The sequence below is a fragment of the Prunus persica genome, chromosome G2 (assembly GCF_000346465.2).
Source record: "Prunus persica cultivar Lovell chromosome G2, Prunus_persica_NCBIv2, whole genome shotgun sequence".
NCBI lineage: Eukaryota > Viridiplantae > Streptophyta > Magnoliopsida > Rosales > Rosaceae > Prunus > Prunus persica.
This window is the reverse complement of record NC_034010.1, coordinates 19,776,478-19,794,725: the sequence shown is the minus strand read 5'-3', so window position 1 is coordinate 19,794,725 and position 18,248 is coordinate 19,776,478. Positions and strand designations below refer to the sequence as shown.

General features: G+C 37.0%; 3 protein-coding genes across 6 annotated transcripts; all 3 read left to right on the top strand.

Moving 5' to 3' along the window:
* Positions 559-4,305, top strand: LOC18784983 (IRK-interacting protein). 3 transcript variants are annotated; one of them, XM_007220332.2, is made up of 3 exons: positions 559-804; positions 925-985; positions 2,588-4,305. In XM_007220332.2, exon 3 carries the CDS (start codon positions 2,590-2,592, stop codon positions 3,850-3,852), a length of 1,263 nt encoding a protein of 420 aa, XP_007220394.1. In that variant the 5' UTR covers positions 559-804; positions 925-985; positions 2,588-2,589; the 3' UTR covers positions 3,853-4,305. The 3 variants fall into 3 exon arrangements, with proteins under 3 accessions (XP_007220394.1, XP_007220395.1, XP_020412583.1); XM_007220333.2 differs by having other exon boundaries at positions 560-804; positions 2,527-4,305; XM_020556994.1 differs by having other exon boundaries at positions 560-804; positions 2,520-4,305.
* Positions 5,848-6,751, top strand: LOC18787126 (21 kDa protein). Its single transcript, XM_007218330.2, has one exon. It carries the CDS (start codon positions 5,924-5,926, stop codon positions 6,563-6,565), a length of 642 nt encoding a protein of 213 aa, XP_007218392.1. The 5' UTR covers positions 5,848-5,923; the 3' UTR covers positions 6,566-6,751.
* On the top strand, positions 8,477-18,248 carry LOC18786158 (tubulin-folding cofactor D). 2 transcript variants are annotated; one of them, XR_002270003.1, is made up of 17 exons: positions 8,477-8,834; positions 9,321-9,868; positions 10,564-10,666; positions 11,055-11,231; positions 11,587-11,778; positions 12,230-12,346; positions 12,548-12,652; positions 13,214-13,384; positions 13,474-13,689; positions 14,522-14,720; positions 15,040-15,245; positions 15,343-15,567; positions 15,660-16,220; positions 16,366-16,573; positions 17,206-17,250; positions 17,366-17,551; positions 17,691-18,248. XR_002270003.1 is itself a non-coding variant. In XM_007220524.2 (17 exons), exons 1-17 carry the CDS (start codon positions 8,613-8,615, stop codon positions 17,976-17,978), a joined length of 3,828 nt encoding a protein of 1,275 aa, XP_007220586.2. In that variant the 5' UTR covers positions 8,486-8,612; the 3' UTR covers positions 17,979-18,248. The 2 variants fall into 2 exon arrangements, 1 of the variants encoding a protein (XP_007220586.2); XM_007220524.2 differs by having other exon boundaries at positions 8,486-8,834; positions 16,307-16,573.

Here is an 18,248-nt window from a genome sequence, read left to right as displayed (position 1 = left end):
AACAAAAGAAGCTAGGATAAGGGGACGACAGTAATGTTAGTAGAAAGGGCATTTACATAGCCAACAGGGTTTAACTCATAAAAGAGTCTTAATTTTCATACCAGTAGCAAGAGTGTTTAAGAAATCTCTTTGTTATTATAATTTAAACGGAATCCAACCCAAAAAAAGATCTTAATTTGCATACCAGTACTGCGAGATACCAGTATTGCGAGAAATCTTTCTACTCTTATAATTTAGATGATTGCTTATATTAAAAAATATTTTCATAATTATCATGTTAACGTGATTGTTAGATGTAATCAAGTAACGGCTATAATTGTCAATTAAGACATGATTATAATGGGAAAAAAAAAAAATATTCCTGCATGGCCGACCGTTTAGTGCTTGGTGTATTGGTCAAAATTGATTGGTGAAAATAAAAGACCCCTTTACTTAAAGATGAATGGGCTGGAGTTGGCCAGCCCACTGTGCTTAATTTTGTCAACCCATGTAACTCCCCCCCAAAAAAAAAAAGGATAAATTCCTTTTCTATCAAACAGTGAAAAGAAAAGGACAAAAAAATGCGTTTTATAGTAACCGATATGGTGATGTAGTATTGGAATTTGGAACAACCCAAAGTTTCCAATTAGGGCCTGCTGAGCCTGATCGTACACCCACCCAGCTATCACACTATTCTGGTCTCGCAGAGAGAGAGAGAAAGAGAGAACGATTGGAAGAGTTGCAATCGTACTCTTAGGGTTAGGGCTTTGAGAGGCGTCAGGATTGCGATCTCCGTTGAGGTTGAAAGGAGGGCGCTTGTATTGGGTAAGTGTATTTGGTTATGACGATAAGCTGAAAATCAGTACAAGCAAACAGAAATTTTATGTATTTTATGTCCTCTGAATGATTTGTGCTGTTAATTAAAAATATTCTACTGTGTTTTAGGTTGAAGGCCGTTTATTATGTTTGCTAGATGCGGTCTGTGGCAGATATGTGCTCCTAACAGGTTAGCAGCTGATGCCCATTCATTTTTGCAATATATGTTTTGGGTTCTTCCTTTTTTCCTATTTTAAATATATGTCTTGTCATTTCAAGTTTTGTTCTTAGATTGTTATTTGTACCCATTATCTGATTTTTTTCGGTATGAATCACAGAGAATTGTACAATGCTTTTTTATGTGAACCATTTTATTAGATTATGACTAATTTCTGTAAATTAACTGACTTTTTTAGGACTGTTGCTTGTAATTTGCTCCTAATGTTCTAGTTACGTATTTTGGGTGTTCATATTAATTTGAACTTATTCATTCAATCGTTGATGCGGTGGAGCAGGTCATAATTATTAGTTACTTATATTTTAGCATCGGTTGTTCTGTGTGATAGTCAAGCTTCTCTCCGTGTTTTTCGTTTTTTCTGTCAATCATAGTGTTAAGTGTAAGGACAATCTTGAGCATAGGAAAGTGAAGATAATGCATATCATGTAGTCGTGATACATTTAATTACATACACATAGAAAGGCAGGTGTAATGGTAAGCCTTAACTAGATTCCTGCATAAAAAAAAAATTAGCCTCAAGTAGATTCCTGCACTAAAGAAGATCATATCTTATCATAGTTATCATTCTCCAAGCCATCAATTGACGAATGCAGAAGAATGGGAGCTGCAATTTTGAATTATTTGTGTTTATGGTGTACATGCATATATGTTACATGTTCCCCATGCTTTTTCCAAGATATAAGGTCAGCAGATTCGGTGTGTCCACAGATAAGGTGTCAATCTGGAATTGATACCTTTAATGTTTAGATTGTGGAGGTATTTGCGTGTTTATCTAGTTTGTATACCTAAGTTATAGGGTGTTACTATAAGTTAGAACATGAGAAAGAAAGTTCAAACATAATGTGTGGTTGTCGATTTTACAATTGGCCATATAAAATGTCCTGTAAGTTTCTGAAAAGAAAACTAAAACAAAGATTGAGTAGAAGTACTGTGATAAAGTCATACAAGAAGTGCTTTCTAAGTAGCATTAGTACTTCTACTGGGGTGCAATGCCCATTTAGGATCCTTTCTGGGTAGAATTTATTTTCTGATACTACCTGATACATTTCAATGCTTCATTGAAGTGTCCAAATTCTGAAATCTTCAAAGATGTATTATTCATGGTGGATTTTCTCTTATACAAGAAATGGTATATGTTAGAATTTGAAGTGACAATATAAGAAGAGTGTATGGCATATGTCTTGGTTAGGGATTCTAGCATGGATTTGTTCATGAGACTTGTCTGTCAGTTTATGCAAACCTATCATTGTCAGGAAATTTTGTTCAGAATTCAATTCTTTATGCATAAACCTGGGAACACACATCTTTATTGAGTCATATTCATAAGTGAATACTTGTTAATCTGAATGTCTATGGACTAATTTTTTTTGATATATGTGTATGCTGGATGGAAGAACACAGCATTGCTATCGTACTTTCGGATAATCTACATTATTTTTGTGTCATCACCTGATTTCAGATTATGCAATTAACACTTATGCTGAAGTTTGCAGGTTTTGTAGTTTTGGTGTTTTTTCTGAAGAAAGTCAATTTAACCACTCTTTTTGGAAGTAGCTATGCTACCCACTGGAGCAAGGGATACTCAACTCAGCAATAACCAAAAGGTTCATCCACAACCCATGGAAGAGGCCATGAATCAGAATCCAGAAGCTGTGGAAGCCTTGATATCTAAGGTTTTTACGAACATCTCTTCCCTGAAGTCAGCTTACATCCAGCTCCAAGCTGCTCATACTCCCTACGACCCTGAAAAAATTCAAGCTGCAGATAAACTTGTAATTTCTGAGCTAAAAAACCTTTCTGAACTTAAGCACTTCTATAGGGAGAACAATCCCAGCCCAGTTTGTGTTTCTCCACAGGACTCCCGCCTAGCTGCAGAGATTCAAGAACAACAAATTCTGCTGAAAACCTATGGGGTTATGGTTAAGAAATTCCAATCTGAAATCCAGAATAAAGATTCTGAAATCCTTCAGCTTCAGCAGCATATTGAGGAGGCAAAACAGAAGCAAGCAAAGTTGGAAAAGAATCTAAAGCTCAGGGGCATGTCTACTAAAGAATCGGAAGGTTCCGCTGATGAAAATGGTTTTCCGCCTGTGGATCTAACTTCCGATCTCTTCACTTCAGTTGTTGAAGCTGCATACAAAGCTATTCATGATTTTTCTAAGCCGCTGATTAACATGATGAAGGCAGCTGGGTGGGACCTTGATGCAGCAGCCAATTCTATTGAACCCAGTGTTGTTTATGCAAAGAGACCTCACAAGAAGTATGCCTTTGAGTCCCATATTTGCCAAAGAATGTTCAGTGGCTTTCAGCAGGAAAGCTTCTCCCTTAACTTAGACAATCTTACAGTCACTAAGGAGAGCTTCTTCCACCAATTTCTTACACTACGGGACATGGATCCATTGGACATGCTTGGCCAAAATCCAGATTCTGTTTTTGGGAGATTTTGTAGGAGCAAGTACCTGGTAGTGGTTCACCCAAAAATGGAGACTTCGTTTTTCGGGAATTTAGATCAACGAAATTATGTAATGGGTGGGGGGCATCCAAGGACTCCTTTTTACCAGGCTTTTCTAAAACTGGCCAAGTCAATATGGCTTTTGCATAGGTTGGCTTATTCTTTTGATCCTCGTGTTGAGGTCTTTCAGGTCAAGAGGGGGAGTGAGTTCTCGGAGGTTTATATGGACAGTGTGGTGAAGAATTTAATAATGGATGAAAGTGATCAAAAGCCTAAGGTTGGTCTCATGGTTATGCCTGGTTTCTGGATTGGAGGCAGTGTGATTCAAAGTCGGGTTTATCTCTCTGGCATGAACGTTGCTGATTGACGGGCCAGATCCGTGCCAATCAATGTTCATATGGGTATGCAGTGTGTTTTTATAGTCTGTTGCTTTCATAATATATTGTTGTTGTTTGTGGTTTTTCCTTTGTATAATTGTAAGATGAAATGAGCTATTAAACACTTACTCAAATGATCTCTCTCTCTCTCTCTCTCTCTCTCTCTCTCTCTCTCTCTCTCTCTCTCTCGGTGCTGGTGCAAGTGTTTGTGTAATAACTGATACGCACATATGTTCTCACTGTTTGTTAGAAACTGAGTGTATAAAAAACCATGAGGAAAATGAGTTCAGAATTTTAATGTGATACTCATGGTCATGCAGCATTTAGAGCGATGATTTATTTATTTAGTTTCCGAAATTTATGTATTTGTGTATCTCTTAGGGTAAAAGGTAGTATGTAATGAAGATCGAATTTCTGATTGAGAATGAAGGGTTTGTGATAAATAACTGCCATTGAGTATATTCTGATTGCATAGTTTTTCCTCCGATGCATGGAGAGTTGAATCAAAATTTAACTGATTCAGATCCTTTTTATTTTATTATTTTTTTGGGTCAAGCAGATCCGTTTTATTATGTGATGGTATTTGGTTCTTTTTTAAGATTTTCTTTCTGATATGGCCTGGCCCTGAGCCCCTGATATGCATCAATGTGCCAATTGGTTGTCAATGCATAAGACGGTGTTTTGTATGGGGCTTTTATTTTCCTCTTGCCTTGTGATTTGGGAGTCTTGGGACAAAGCATGCAGTATAGTTTCTCGTATCTCTCACATGCTCATCTTGATAGAAAACTGGGCCTCGTTGACATTCATTGGTAAATGGGAAAAAAAAAAAAGCATGTTTTATAGAAGGGAATAACTGTCAATTGAAGGTTATTTGCAGGCAGTGATTATGTTTTGTCTGCAAAACAAAGACAAAAGTGACATACAATCTCACTCAATGCAACGCATGCAAGGTATTCCAAGATTGTAGCCAAGGAAAAGGTCCATTTATTGAGTGATCTTCGGGAAAACCACCAAAGCCCACGTGATTGATTGGTCAGTGGTGTGATGTGTCTCCTTGTTGCATTATTCTAGAATCTCATAACCCTTGTGTAAGGATTATGTTCCCTAAACAGTTCTTGTTTACACTAGTTTAATACAAACAATAATTTTACGTTAATTTCTTAATTTCATTCATCAAACATTTTCTCTATATTATATACTCGAGAGAATTTCGTTGACGGATCAACGGGGATTATCAAATGAAAACAGGATCTCTGCTTATGTTTTATTTGCTGATTTCTTTTGGACATCACGCTGGAGTTTTGAGTTAAGATTTTCAAATTTGAGGTTAATCAAAGGTGGAAGCTCAAAACGTCACAAGTTTGGACGCATTAGAGAAATTTTTTTGTGACTGTCACATGATGTTACTAATTCACTCATGTTATGACACGTAACTAATATCATATTTTGAGATAGAATCTCATTCTATTGTGTGATTTCTCACCTAATCTTCTATTGACTAACAAAATAGACGAATACAATAAGAAAAACACATTCATATTATAAAAGATATGTAAGTTGATGACCTGGAGTGCATCAAATTAAGTGAACAAAGTAGAATGATGAAAACGTAAACTACATGAAACTTTGACAAACATATAACACGTGGTCTTTCCCATGAAGTGCTACAAATGTTGGGTAAGCACAACTACACAATCAAAGGTCGACCTAGCCAGACATTACTTAAAAGTTAGAGCTTCTTGCTTGCATTGTCAAAAATAATGCGGATGGTGGACAGATACTTATCTCTTAGTCATCCCATAATGTTGATCCAATCTTATTTATTCTATTCAGATATTTCGTCTAGACCTCAATACAATAATCCATGCACAAATTTTTGTGTGTGCTTAATGCACGTAAAGCGCACGTTAAGCTAACCATGTGTCCCATGTGATAACCCTAGCTTAATTAACATCTTAACCCCTATATAATCCTCTTGCCCCATTACATCTCTCTTCAAACTCAAGAGTTCAAAACAAAACCTTCTTTCCATTTCACAATATCTCAATTCTCAACCAGAATATGGCCAAATTCAGCTTCTCCTTGCTGCTCATCCTCCTCTCTATTCTCTGCCTTTTGAGCAGTGTTGAGCCTTCCTTTGCTAGCCATCCTCAGCAGCCTCGACGTTCCAAGGCCCGGGCCTACATCGAGGCCTCGTGCCGGACCACCCGTTACCCAAAGTTATGCGTTCACTGCCTCTCCACCTACATCAAGCCCAACATGACCATCCAAAGCCCACAGCAGCTGGCCCAAGTTGCCTTGTCCGTGAGCCTGTACCGGGCCCAGTACGCAAGAGCATATGTCCTCAAGGTGACAAGAGAGCTCAAGGAACTGAAGGCCAGAGAATACCAAGTTGTGCATGATTGCTTGAACCAGATCAATGATAGTGTGGCCCAACTCAGTGAGTCCATTAAAGAACTACGTCGTTTAGGGCAAGCAACTGTGGGTGATGACTTGTTTTGGCACATAAGCAATGTTGAGACTTGGGTGAGCACAGCTTTAACTGATGCATACACTTGCGTGGATGAGCTTCCAGGGAAAAACATGAGCAAGTTGAAGGCCACCATTAAAGGGAAGGTGCTGAATGTGGCTGAGGTCACCAGCAATGCTCTGACTTTGTTTCATAGATTTGCTCAAAGGTACCGAGCTGCAAAGAAGCCCTGAGGGCTGGCTTTAGGTAGCTAAGCCTTTTGAGGATTTCATGCGTTTTGGTTTTGTGTCATGGTTTAATTTAATCTTGTTCTTTTATATATGTTACTTGTTCATGTTAATATCAATGTATGAAATACACACAATGAAGCCTATGAAGGGATGTGAATATACCAAGTTTTTCTTTGTGTCATGGTTTAATCTTGTTCTTTTATATGTTGTTACTTAAAGATGTTTTTTTTTTTTTTTTTCACACAAGAATAATGTGATATATATCCGATTGTAATAGAAAATGAATCCTTAAACTCCTATCAATAAGGTCGATTACGTGCCTTTGTACATTAATTGGTTAATATGCAACACTAATTATGAGTCACTTGGAGCATCTTGTTAATGATTATTTGGTCTAATTATACTTATTCTTCACTTTGTTAAAGGAAATTACAAGTTTGAATTTCGTGGACGACTATTGTTGATAAGAAGAAAAAAGTCGTCCATCATGAGGATGGTGAGCTATTAGCTTTATAGATGAGACTTTGGGTTAAATTTAACTCATGTGTTCAAAGTTCAAACTCAATAACAGCTTCACCGATTGGCATATTATATAAAGAAGAAGTTGATTAATATGGGGACCTGCATGTTTTAAGTGCGGCGAAAGTTTGCCTCGGATGATTTGAACGCGTTTATTTTTTGGAGACTTGTACAAGTTAATTAGCGCAGATTAACATTAATTTGACTACAAAAACAAAAGGCAACACAACATTGCAAGTAATTATTTTAGTCTTTGAGCTTAGACAAAGCACCTTCACTCACGGTGGATCGAATCAAAGTAATGGGGTAAACTCAAGATTTAAGACTTAAAATCTAAATTTTATAGGGTTTTTTTGATAATCATTTCAATTTCATTTTTTATGCTGAGGTAAAGAAGAAAATGAGAGTAAGAATGGAAGTGCGGATGAGGTTTTGTCTATACATATCCTGTAATATTTCCATCAAGCAATACAATATATTAACCCCTTATTAGGCCAATGTACTTAGTTCAATTGATTCCTTACACGAGTTTGATCCCTTCCGATCAATTGTAGCAGTTTAAACTATCAGTTTTATTATATAAAAAATAAATTGATCTATTATTAGATTGATAAATTTGTTGTAAAGGAAATGGTGAAGCCTACATGAAGAAAATAAGGAGATATTAGTCAAAAGGTTAACAATGATGTTGGATAGAAGCATCATGATGTCTCCCTTACCACTCACAGGTACCATTTGCTTTGCCTATAAATAGGCATCCTTTCTACTTGCAAAATACACCAACGGAGAAGAGAAGAGAAGAAAGGAAGAGTGAGAGGAAAAAAGAGAGAGTGAGAAATCTGAGTGTCAGTTAGTTCTATCTGAGAAGAAATTTTATCAAGTGTAAACACCATAAAGAGCAAATATAATTTTACTCTCAATATTCAATTGTACTTCCATACTCTGATTATTTTATTTTATAACAAAATTAAATTGTTATTATTTTTATCGAAAACTAATCAAATTAAGTTGGATGCTTAATAGAAAAACGACGCCAAAATTGATGTCATTTTAGCAGAAGTGCTCACCTGGGGACCAAATTTTGAGGGATTCTGAGCGGCAAACACATATCACCCGTTGGATTAATCAAACGGCTTGTAGTCTTAGTAACTTAAACAACTCGTGAGACCCATATAGACTTTCCAACCCGTTTCTGTAACCACTTCACGAACCCGAATCGCAACCCCAACTCCTGTCTCTTTTTTCTCTTTCCTATCATCTCCATCTAATGAAATTTTTTTACGGGTTGCACCTTGCAACCGCAAAAGGGGTTCTTCTTGGACTTTTAAAGCTACTATATTAAACACCGTTGGATTAATCCAATGGGTGAGATGTGTTTGGCGCTCGGAGTCCCTCAAAATTTGGTTCTCAGGTGAGCACTTCTGGTCATTTTAGACAGAGACTAAACTCTCCCCAACGCTCAGTAGCCCCAGTTTCAGTAACAAAGGCGGGAACTGAAGACCTTCTTCTCCCTCATTTCTCTTCCTAGAAAATGGCAGCCATGGCAGAAGAAAACCCAAAGCACAAACATGAGATGGAGTTGGCACTATCAGTGCCAATGGGTGAGGAAGATGACGACGAGCATGGCGCCAAGGAGGCAGTGCTCCAAAAGTACTTCCTTCAAGAATGGAAGCTCGTCAAGTCCATCTTGAACGACATCGTATCCAATGGACGCGTCTCCGATCCCTCCGCTCCCCACAAGATCCGATCCATTGTAACTCTCTCTTCCATCTCTCTTATTGTTTGCTGCATTTGCAAGATTGGATTTTTGGTATGAACCCATTTGGAATTGCTATTAGATAAGACCATTTTCTATCAACTTTGTGATTAGAGACAATTTTAGGTGAAGGAGATATGAATTAAGTTTGCTTATTTAGGTTTGTGATCGACACCCATTTTGTGGCACTGAAATGAATTGGTTTTGATTTTGCATTTGTGGGTTGTACTCAATTTCTTGTATTTTTAGGATCCACGGCATTAAGAGTAGGGTTTTGTGATTGGAGTTGGACTCATTTGGAGCAATTGGGAGGTGGACTGTGGTAAAACCAATATATAGTGATTGTATATAACTTAGGTTTGGTCATGGAGTTTGTGATTTACACTAATTCAAGTTGGTTTCTAAATTTGTCTTTCAAAGCATGTTCAACTTGAAAGAATGTTTTTGTATTATGTTAAGAAGTTGCTCATTTTGTGTATGTAGATGGACAAGTATCAAGAACAGGGTCAATTAGTAGAACCTTACCTGGAGAGCATTGTTTCCCCGCTGATGTTTATTGTGCGCTCCAAAACAGTTGAATTGGGTGCAGCGTCAGATGAAATTCTTAAAGTAATTAAACCTATATGTATCATTATCTATTCTCTGGTCACAGTTTGCGGATACAAGGCTGTTGTCAGGTTCTTCCCTCATCAAGTATCCGACTTGGAACTTGCTGTGTCTCTCTTAGAGAAGTGCCATCACACAAGTTCAGTGTCGTCACTGCGACAGGAAAGTACAGGAGAGATGGAGGCTAAATGTGTGATGCTTTTGTGGCTTTCTATACTTGTGTTGGTTCCGTTCGATATCTCCACTGTTGATACTAGCATTGCAAACAACAGTAACCTTGGAAAACTTGAGCCAGCTCCTCTGGTATTGAGGATAATAGGGTTCTCCAAAGATTACCTTTCAAATGCAGGCCCTATGCGTACGATAGCTGCTTTGCTGCTATCAAAGCTTCTAACGCGTCCAGACATGCCAAAGGCCTTTTCCAGGTTTCTTTTATCATGCATATAGGTCATAAACTGTTGCTTACCAACTTTCTACTTTAACATTGCATGCTTATGGGTTTAATAATTGATCGATCTTGTAAATGAGTGCTAGCTGTGAAGTTAGGCACGTTGTATTTATTGGTATTTAACCTTGTAGCCAAGAGAATACAAGTTGATCCATTCTTGTTTTTCTTTCTGCTTCACCATATGTTTGTCCAACTTTTTTGAAGAACACATTTCAAATCTTGATATTGGTTTTACTGCTATTTTTATTTTATTTTAATAGAAGGTTGTTCTTCTGATATTTATTATTCCCATAAACATGATGAGCCTACATTTGTGTGTATACATATAGAGAGGACCTGATGTCAACTTATTTAACAGTTTACTTAATCCAACGGTTAATAGGAAACATATCATTACTTACATGCTCTAAAAGGTTGTTGTTTTAACTGTTAGATTTTCATCCAGTGGCTTAGAACGTGATAAGTTTCATATGAATATACTTAACCTCATGTACACACACACACACACACACACACACACACACACACACACACACACACACACACACACACACACACACACACACACACATGCTCATGTGCATTCATCTATCGTAATTTATTTCTTAGCTATTATGCTGAAATTCAAGAGCACTCATATTATTGTTTTTTTCTTACCCATTTCTTCTTCAGCTTTGTTGAGTGGGCACATGAAGTCCTATCTTCTCTGATGGATGATGTCATCAATCACTTCCGGTTACTTGGAGCTACAGAAGCACTGGCTGCTGTTTTCAAGGTCTGCTTTTACTTCTTTGTTGTTCGTACTATTCTGAACCCAAATATAGTTTGCAATGTTCCATCTTAATTATATAAAAAGATAATGTCTTAAGGAGCAATAACTGTGACCCTACAAAACACTCAAGTATAAATTAGCAAGTACAATGAAATTTCAGAGGATTGCATGTTGCATATTGCATTTGATGCTTTAACCTGATAACATATTTGACCATATCCATTTTTGATTAAAATTTCCTTTAACTTCTGATACAAATGCTTCAATTGTGCTGGATCACTTATGGATGCTACAATTTACTTACATCAGATATCTATTTTCAAAATTGGTTGCCATTCATACTGCCTTGGTCTTAATATTTCAATGTCTTAATACTATTTGTCATAGACAGGTTGGTGGGCGGAAACTCTTGCTTGATGTGGTTCCTACTATTTGGAATGACACCTCTTTGTTGATCAATTCTAGCAATGCATCTCGAAGTCCATTGCTTCGCAAGTATCTGATGAAATTAACTCAAAGGATTGGGCTTACTTGCCTCCCTCATCATACACCTTCATGGCGCTATGTGGTTAGAAATGCTAAATTCTTTACCCTTTTTTTTAATTCTGAACTTCAATTTAGTTAGGATAATTTTTGAACATCAATGGTTAAGATGCTTAAATTTATTTAAACTTTATTTTCAGTTTTGTTTGTTGCACTTTTTGGAGTATTTAGAAGTATAAATTTTTTGAGTGGGGTTGCACGTTAAGCAATTCTTTGCATTTGACTTATAAACACAACCTCTTTTTCTTTCTGTACATTGATTAAAATTCAGGACTACAATGGATGTGTGGCCTTTGGAAAGAAGCCCTGATCTCTTCTGGTTACTATTATTTTTTTCTCTGATGGCTTTCTCTTGCCTTAACCATGGACTTTTGATGTAGGGAAAGAAAAGAACATTGGGAGAGAACATTACTTTGTCTGCATCTGAAAATACTGGTCAATGCAATTATGCTTTGAATACTGAGGATTCAAACTCAGAACCAAGTTCCAGCTGCCTGCAAGATGAAGAAATGGATGTTCCAGAAGTCGTAGAAGAGATTATTGAGATGTTACTCACTGGGTTGAGAGATACGGTATGAGGAACAATCTGTCTTTGTGGTAATTACAGTTGTTTAATTTAGCTAACTGGTTTGTCCTTTTCACCAACCTTTTTGATTAATCCATGCGGTGCTGTCCTCAAAATAGTTTGTGGACCTTGAGGAATAAATGCTCATCACATCTCCTCTTCCCTTTTGGGATGTGAGCAATTATTTTTGACATGGACTAATTTCAATATGCCTGTCTTTCATCTTCTTCCATAAGTTTTAAGTCTCCTATCAAACTACAAATGTGAGTTTCTTTTGCATGGATATAGGTTGAACCAGAGAGAAACTGACATTGGCAGTTTTTCAACCTTGTTTTAGTTTTTTATTTTTTTCTCTTTTATTGTTAAACTTATCTTTACTGCGAACGTCCGCCCCATGAAGCTCCGGGGAACCTTTGCTCATGTGATATTTACTTGTTACTAATAGTATGTTTATGCAGGACACTGTTGTGCGTTGGTCTGCTGCAAAAGGTATTGGCCGCATTACTTCATGTCTTTCATCTGCTCTTTCAGAGGAGGTCCTGTCATCTGTCTTGGAGCTATTTTCACCAGGCGAGGTATATTGTGGGTGCTTTCTTTAGCTTATTGTTCCACACACCTACCATTAAAATGGTTAAAACTTTTCATGTTGGAAAATCTTTCATATTTAAATGGTGTACCATAACCCTCTAAGATATGGCATTTTATGTGCATTCATTAGTTGAAATTATACCAAATTTGTAGCTCAAACATTTGTGCTGAGATGTTATATTTTCCAGGGTGATGGGTCATGGCATGGTGGTTGCTTAGCATTGGCCGAATTGGCACGGAGAGGGTTGCTTTTACCTATCAGCCTTCCTAAAGTTGTACCTGTTGTCGTGAAGGTGTCTTGAAAATTGATATTTCTCTTACCCACTTATAAATCTAGTGTATATTAGTTGACATTATTTGTTCAACCATATCAAAGTGTATGCCATAATAATGACAAAAGTTTTCCCTCAATAATGAAATGATTTTACATTTACATTATAGCTTGAATGCCTTTTCTCTTTTCCTTTGGTTTCTTTTTTTGTTATGTTATGATCTTGGTGTACTATACTTCTTGGTACATATGTCATATTTGAACTCTACTTTGGTTTTGTGCTCTTGGATAATGTTGAGCTTGAAACTTTCTCCGCACTAGGTTGTTCTAACATGGTGCTGTTGCTCTGTTGAAGTTTAGTGAAAGATTAATGATCAATGTAAATGCTGAATTAGAAAACTTTGACATTTCTAATGCATATATATATATATATATATATATATCATGATCACTTTTGAATCCTTTTCTAGTAATACCTATCTATATATTTTTTAATTGCTTTTTGGGCATAAGTGCCAGAAAGATAAATGGTTGGCTTGCAGAGGATAGAAATTAGCACTGATGATGAGTAATTTCTAAACAGGCACTACATTATGATATTCGAAGAGGTCCGCATAGTGTTGGATCTCATGTACGGGATGCTGCAGCTTATGTTTGTTGGGCTTTTGGTCGTGCATATTATCACAAGGATATGAGAAATATATTGGACCAGCTTGCAGCACACCTTCTAACAGTGGCCTGCTACGATCGTGAGGTGCTAACTTTTACTATTAGTATTATTTTCACTATTGTTTCATACAACATTTGATTCAGGTTTTTTAATTTTATTTTTATGATGCTTAGGTGAACTGTAGAAGAGCAGCTGCAGCCGCTTTTCAGGAGAATGTTGGAAGACAGGGTAGTTACCCACATGGAATTGACATAGTGAATACTGCTGACTATTTTTCACTTTCTTCACGAGTAAACTCTTACGTTCATGTTGCTGTCTCTATTGCACAATATGAGGGTTATCTTTATCCATTCGTGGATGAGCTGCTGTATAGCAAAATTTGTCATTGGGTACGCTCTTACTTGAATTGTTTTGATTTATTTCAACTGCTTGTTCAGTTTCCACCTCTTTGCTAAGTTACTTTAAGCTTATTTTCTCCACAAACATAGCTACCAAATTGTGCCTGGAAAGTATGTTTTTATATATCACCATAGAACTTATAAAGCATGTTCTGTATATATCACCTAGTTTGTAACTCCTTCGGAAAACTAAATGTGTCACGAACTAGCTTAAGAAAATAAGTTATTGAACCAGCCATAAAATTGTTGGTTGGTCTCTTAGTACATGACGAGTCTTTGGGCCTTGGGCCATTACTTTGGCAGAACAGTTGTTAAGTCAGTAGTAAGTTGGTTCTCAAAGGTCTCTTTTTTGTTGTTAATTTAGTTTGCTACTGGTAGACTCTGTGTACTGTACTGAATAATTCATGTATTCATGCAGCATGAATTCTTTTATATGTAGTGTGGAACAGTGGAAGGTTGTAGTTTTATTCATTCAGAAGGAAGAAAAGGTCTGAACTTTGAATGTTTCTCTGATGGGTGTGAGAATCCTGATTCCAAGGACCTGTAAAAAGTGACTAATTGTGTTTGTCAGTGTGACTGCTACCAGTAAAAGGAAAAAATAAAAACAAAAACAAAAAACACAACAATGTTGTAAGAACAAAATTTTTGTTGGCATACATGGTTTGCTCTGAGTAGCACATAGATTGTGATTTTCTTTTGTAAATTTTGTCCATATTCCTATGTATTTCATCATTCAGCATCAATACTTTTGTTACTGTAGCATGCTATTGCAAGTTTAATATGCTGACAAATATGGAGATTTGTAATCACTCAATGTCATCAGGATAAAGGCTTGAGAGAACTTGCTGCTGAGGCCCTTTCTGCACTTGTTAAATACGATCCTGACTATTTTGCAAACTATGCTTTGGAGAAAATAATTCCTTGTACTCTCTCATCTGATTTGTGCATGCGCCATGGAGCGACACTAGCAGCTGGGGAACTTGTTTTGGCACTACATCGATGTGATTATGCTCTTTCCGCTGGTTGGTATTCTTACCTCTTGGAAATATAAGTAAAAGGCTCACTGAGTACACTAAATTAAAATTCTTAGATTTAAAATTTAAAAGGAATCTTTGTATGTAGCTTTGTATATTTCAAATAAACCAACTTAGGAACCGAACTTGGGAAGAAGTAATACCTGGAAATGAAAACAATATTATAGGGGAAAAAATGTGTACATAAAAGCATTATTTTTTTATTTTTTTATCAATTCAAGATTTTTGCCTTTTCTGAATGGTTCTTGTTTACTGGTTATGGTCTTGATTGCAAAAACCATTGTGATAGTGTTTAACTTGTCATCAGATATGCAAAAGCGTGTTGCTGGTGTTGTACTTGCTATTGAGAAAGCACGCCTTTATCGTGGAAAAGGTGGAGAAATTATGCGTTCAGCTGTTTCCCGGTTCATCGAATGTGTATCTATATCTTCTGTGTCACTGCCAGAAAAGATAAAGCGCAGTTTTCTTGATACACTTAATGAGAATTTGAGGCATCCTAATTCTCAGATTCAGGTGGTTATTTCTTATTGTGAAGGCTTGTAGCTAATTGCTTATCTTATTTCTTTGTGATATCTGAATTGTGAATCAAGTTTTTCAATGTGATATGCAGGATGCTGCTGTTAATGCTCTGAAGCACTTCGTCCAAGCATATCTGGTTGCTGCGTCTGTTGGTATTACTGGTGATATAACATCAAAGTACCTGGAACTCTTGACTGACCCAAATGTAGCTGTAAGAAGAGGATCAGCATTAGCGATAGGTGTTTTGCCATGTGAACTTTTTGCCCATAGGTGGAAGGATGTGCTCCTGAAGCTTTGTACCTGTTGTGCAATTGAGGTGTAAAAGAAGTTTTAAATCTCCTCGCCTTTCTCCTCTTTTGGAGCAAAATATAAATGATGATCTCCTTATTGACTATTCTTCATATGCAGGATAACCCTGATGATAGAGATGCCGAAGCACGAGTCAATGCTGTCAAAGGACTTGTGTCAGTGTGTGAAGCATTAGCTCAGGAAAAAGAACATTCTGGTATTGATACTGTGGAGGATGACATGTCTTTGTTCCTTCTCATCAAGGACGAAATAATGACGACTTTATTGAAAGCTCTTGATGACTATTCCGTTGATAACAGAGGTGATGTGGGTTCTTGGGTGCGTGAGGCTGCTATGGATGGCCTTGAGAGATGTACATATATACTATGCAAGAGAGATTCTGTTGGTCTCACTGCAAGATCAGGTCAAGTCGATTCTGGACTGGAGTTGCAGAACAGTGATGACAGTAACCAGTTGTATTCATTGCTTGATGCAAATCTTGCTGCCAGTATAGTTGGAGGAATATGTAAGCAAGCGGTAGAAAAGATGGATAAACTGAGAGAAGTAGCTGCAAAGGTGCTACAGAGGATTTTGTACAACAAGATAGCCTATGTCCCACGTATACCACACAGGAAAAAGTTGGAAGAAATTGTTCCTAATAAAGCTGATTTAAAGTGGGGGGTAAGTATACACTGTCCAAATCTATACTATTGTTTGTAAATAATTGGAGTCCTTTGACGGAGAGCCCATCATGTACTTGCTTGTAGGTACCAGCTTTTTCATATCCTCGTTTTGTACAATTGCTTCAATTTGGCTGTTTTAGCAGATCAGTGCTATCTGGGTTGGTTATCTCTATTGGTGGGTTGCAAGATTTTTTAAGGAAGGCAGCACTCACAGCATTATTAGAGTATCTTCAAGTGGTAGAAAGTGAAGACCAGAAGGAAAGGTCCAGAGAGTATATGCTATCTACTGACATGCTTTGGGTTCTCCAGCAGTACAGGAGATTTGACAGAGTCATTGTGCCTGCATTGAAGGTAGTCTCAGATAAAACCTATTGCTTAGAAATATGAATCTGATCGTTTTATGGCAATTAAAGGAATGGGGGGCCCTTCTTTTCTTGATTGCATGCCCTACTATTAGGTGACCAAATTTTTCTGTCCCTCATTCTAGTAAAAGGGCAAGACTAGTTTATTATTGTACTTATTTCTTGATTACTTTATTTGTTTTCTACTTACCCATACCTATAACTTATGTGCTGGAGATCTTTTTTTATTTGGGAATTAATATCGATATTGATGTCAATGTAATTATGTAACCACATGGTTGTAAAATATGAGAAAGCAGAGTTAAGTAATTAGTTAGCTTTTTGTTTCCTTTTACCTCGTTGGCTGGCTTCAGAGAGAGGATGTCACGATCATGTGTAAACAAGTTCATAACCTATTTGCCCATCATCGCAGTAAATTATAGCTATAAACTTAACTGGATTAGCTCCCTAATTTCTTTTTATTCATTTTCTCATGTTTGTTTGTTTGTGTTCCTTCCCACTTATATTTCAACTCGGACATTAAGCTTGCACAATTTTTTTGTTATCTAGTTCTAGTGCAACATTTTCCTGCCTTGCTTGGTCAAGTTCCTTGATTTTGATGAAATCTCTTTGGTATTGCAGACCATTGAGATTCTATTTAGCAAACAGATATTGTTGAGTATGGAGGTTAGCCCTTTATCATCTTGAAACTTTTAGCTATATATGGTCTTTTGCCACTCTCACGATTATATACGATGTGAACATAGTTGTGATTTATTTGGATCTCAATTTCAATTTACAGGCTCATACACTTGTTTTCTGTACCGGTGTTTTGGATTCTCTGGAAGTAGAATTAAAAGGGTCAAGGGATTTCTCCAAACTTTATGCAGGCATTGCAATACTTGGATATATTGCTTCAGTTTCGGAATCAATAAACACTCGGGCCTTCTCTCATCTTCTCAGTTTTCTAGGTCATCGCTATCCTAAGGTTTGTGGTTCCATGAAGTTTAAGTATTTATGAATTAAAACCCTATTCATTAATTGCATTGCCTCCTTTACATGAAGCATCTTGCTTTCAGAGTGAATTCTCACTTAACGGATTATATTTTGTTCTTTCCTCAACACAGATACGGAAAGCTTCTGCTGAACAAGTTTACCTTGTCCTCTTGCAAAATGGGGGTCTTGTGGCCGAGGACAAGATAGAGAAAGCACTTGAAATTATTTCAGAAACCTGTTGGGAAGGTGACCTGGAAGCAGCGAAGATCCGTAGGCTAGAGTTGTATGATATGGCTAGTCTCGACACAGGTATACTTCAGAAGGCTAGTAGCAGAGTCTCAAATAAGGATGATAGCAGAAAGCCAACAGCAGATGAAAATGCATCGTATTCCTCGTTAGTTGAGTCATCTGGATTCTAAATGTCTAAAAAACTAATGCTCTGATTTCTGCTAGTATCGTCCTTCCCTGTAGTTTGCTTTAGTTCTATCTGTGTGCTTCAAGATACTTGCTGAAATTTTGTTCGGGAATCTCCAAAGATCTAAATATGTATCGAGAATGAATATATGAGAGCTTGTTTGTGTAATTTGATCTGCTTGTTTATCATGTTCATGATAAGCGTTTGGTAAGAGTGCTTTGTAAATAGATGCACTGAGATGAAATAACTGAGCGCAAATTAGAGATTGTCAGAA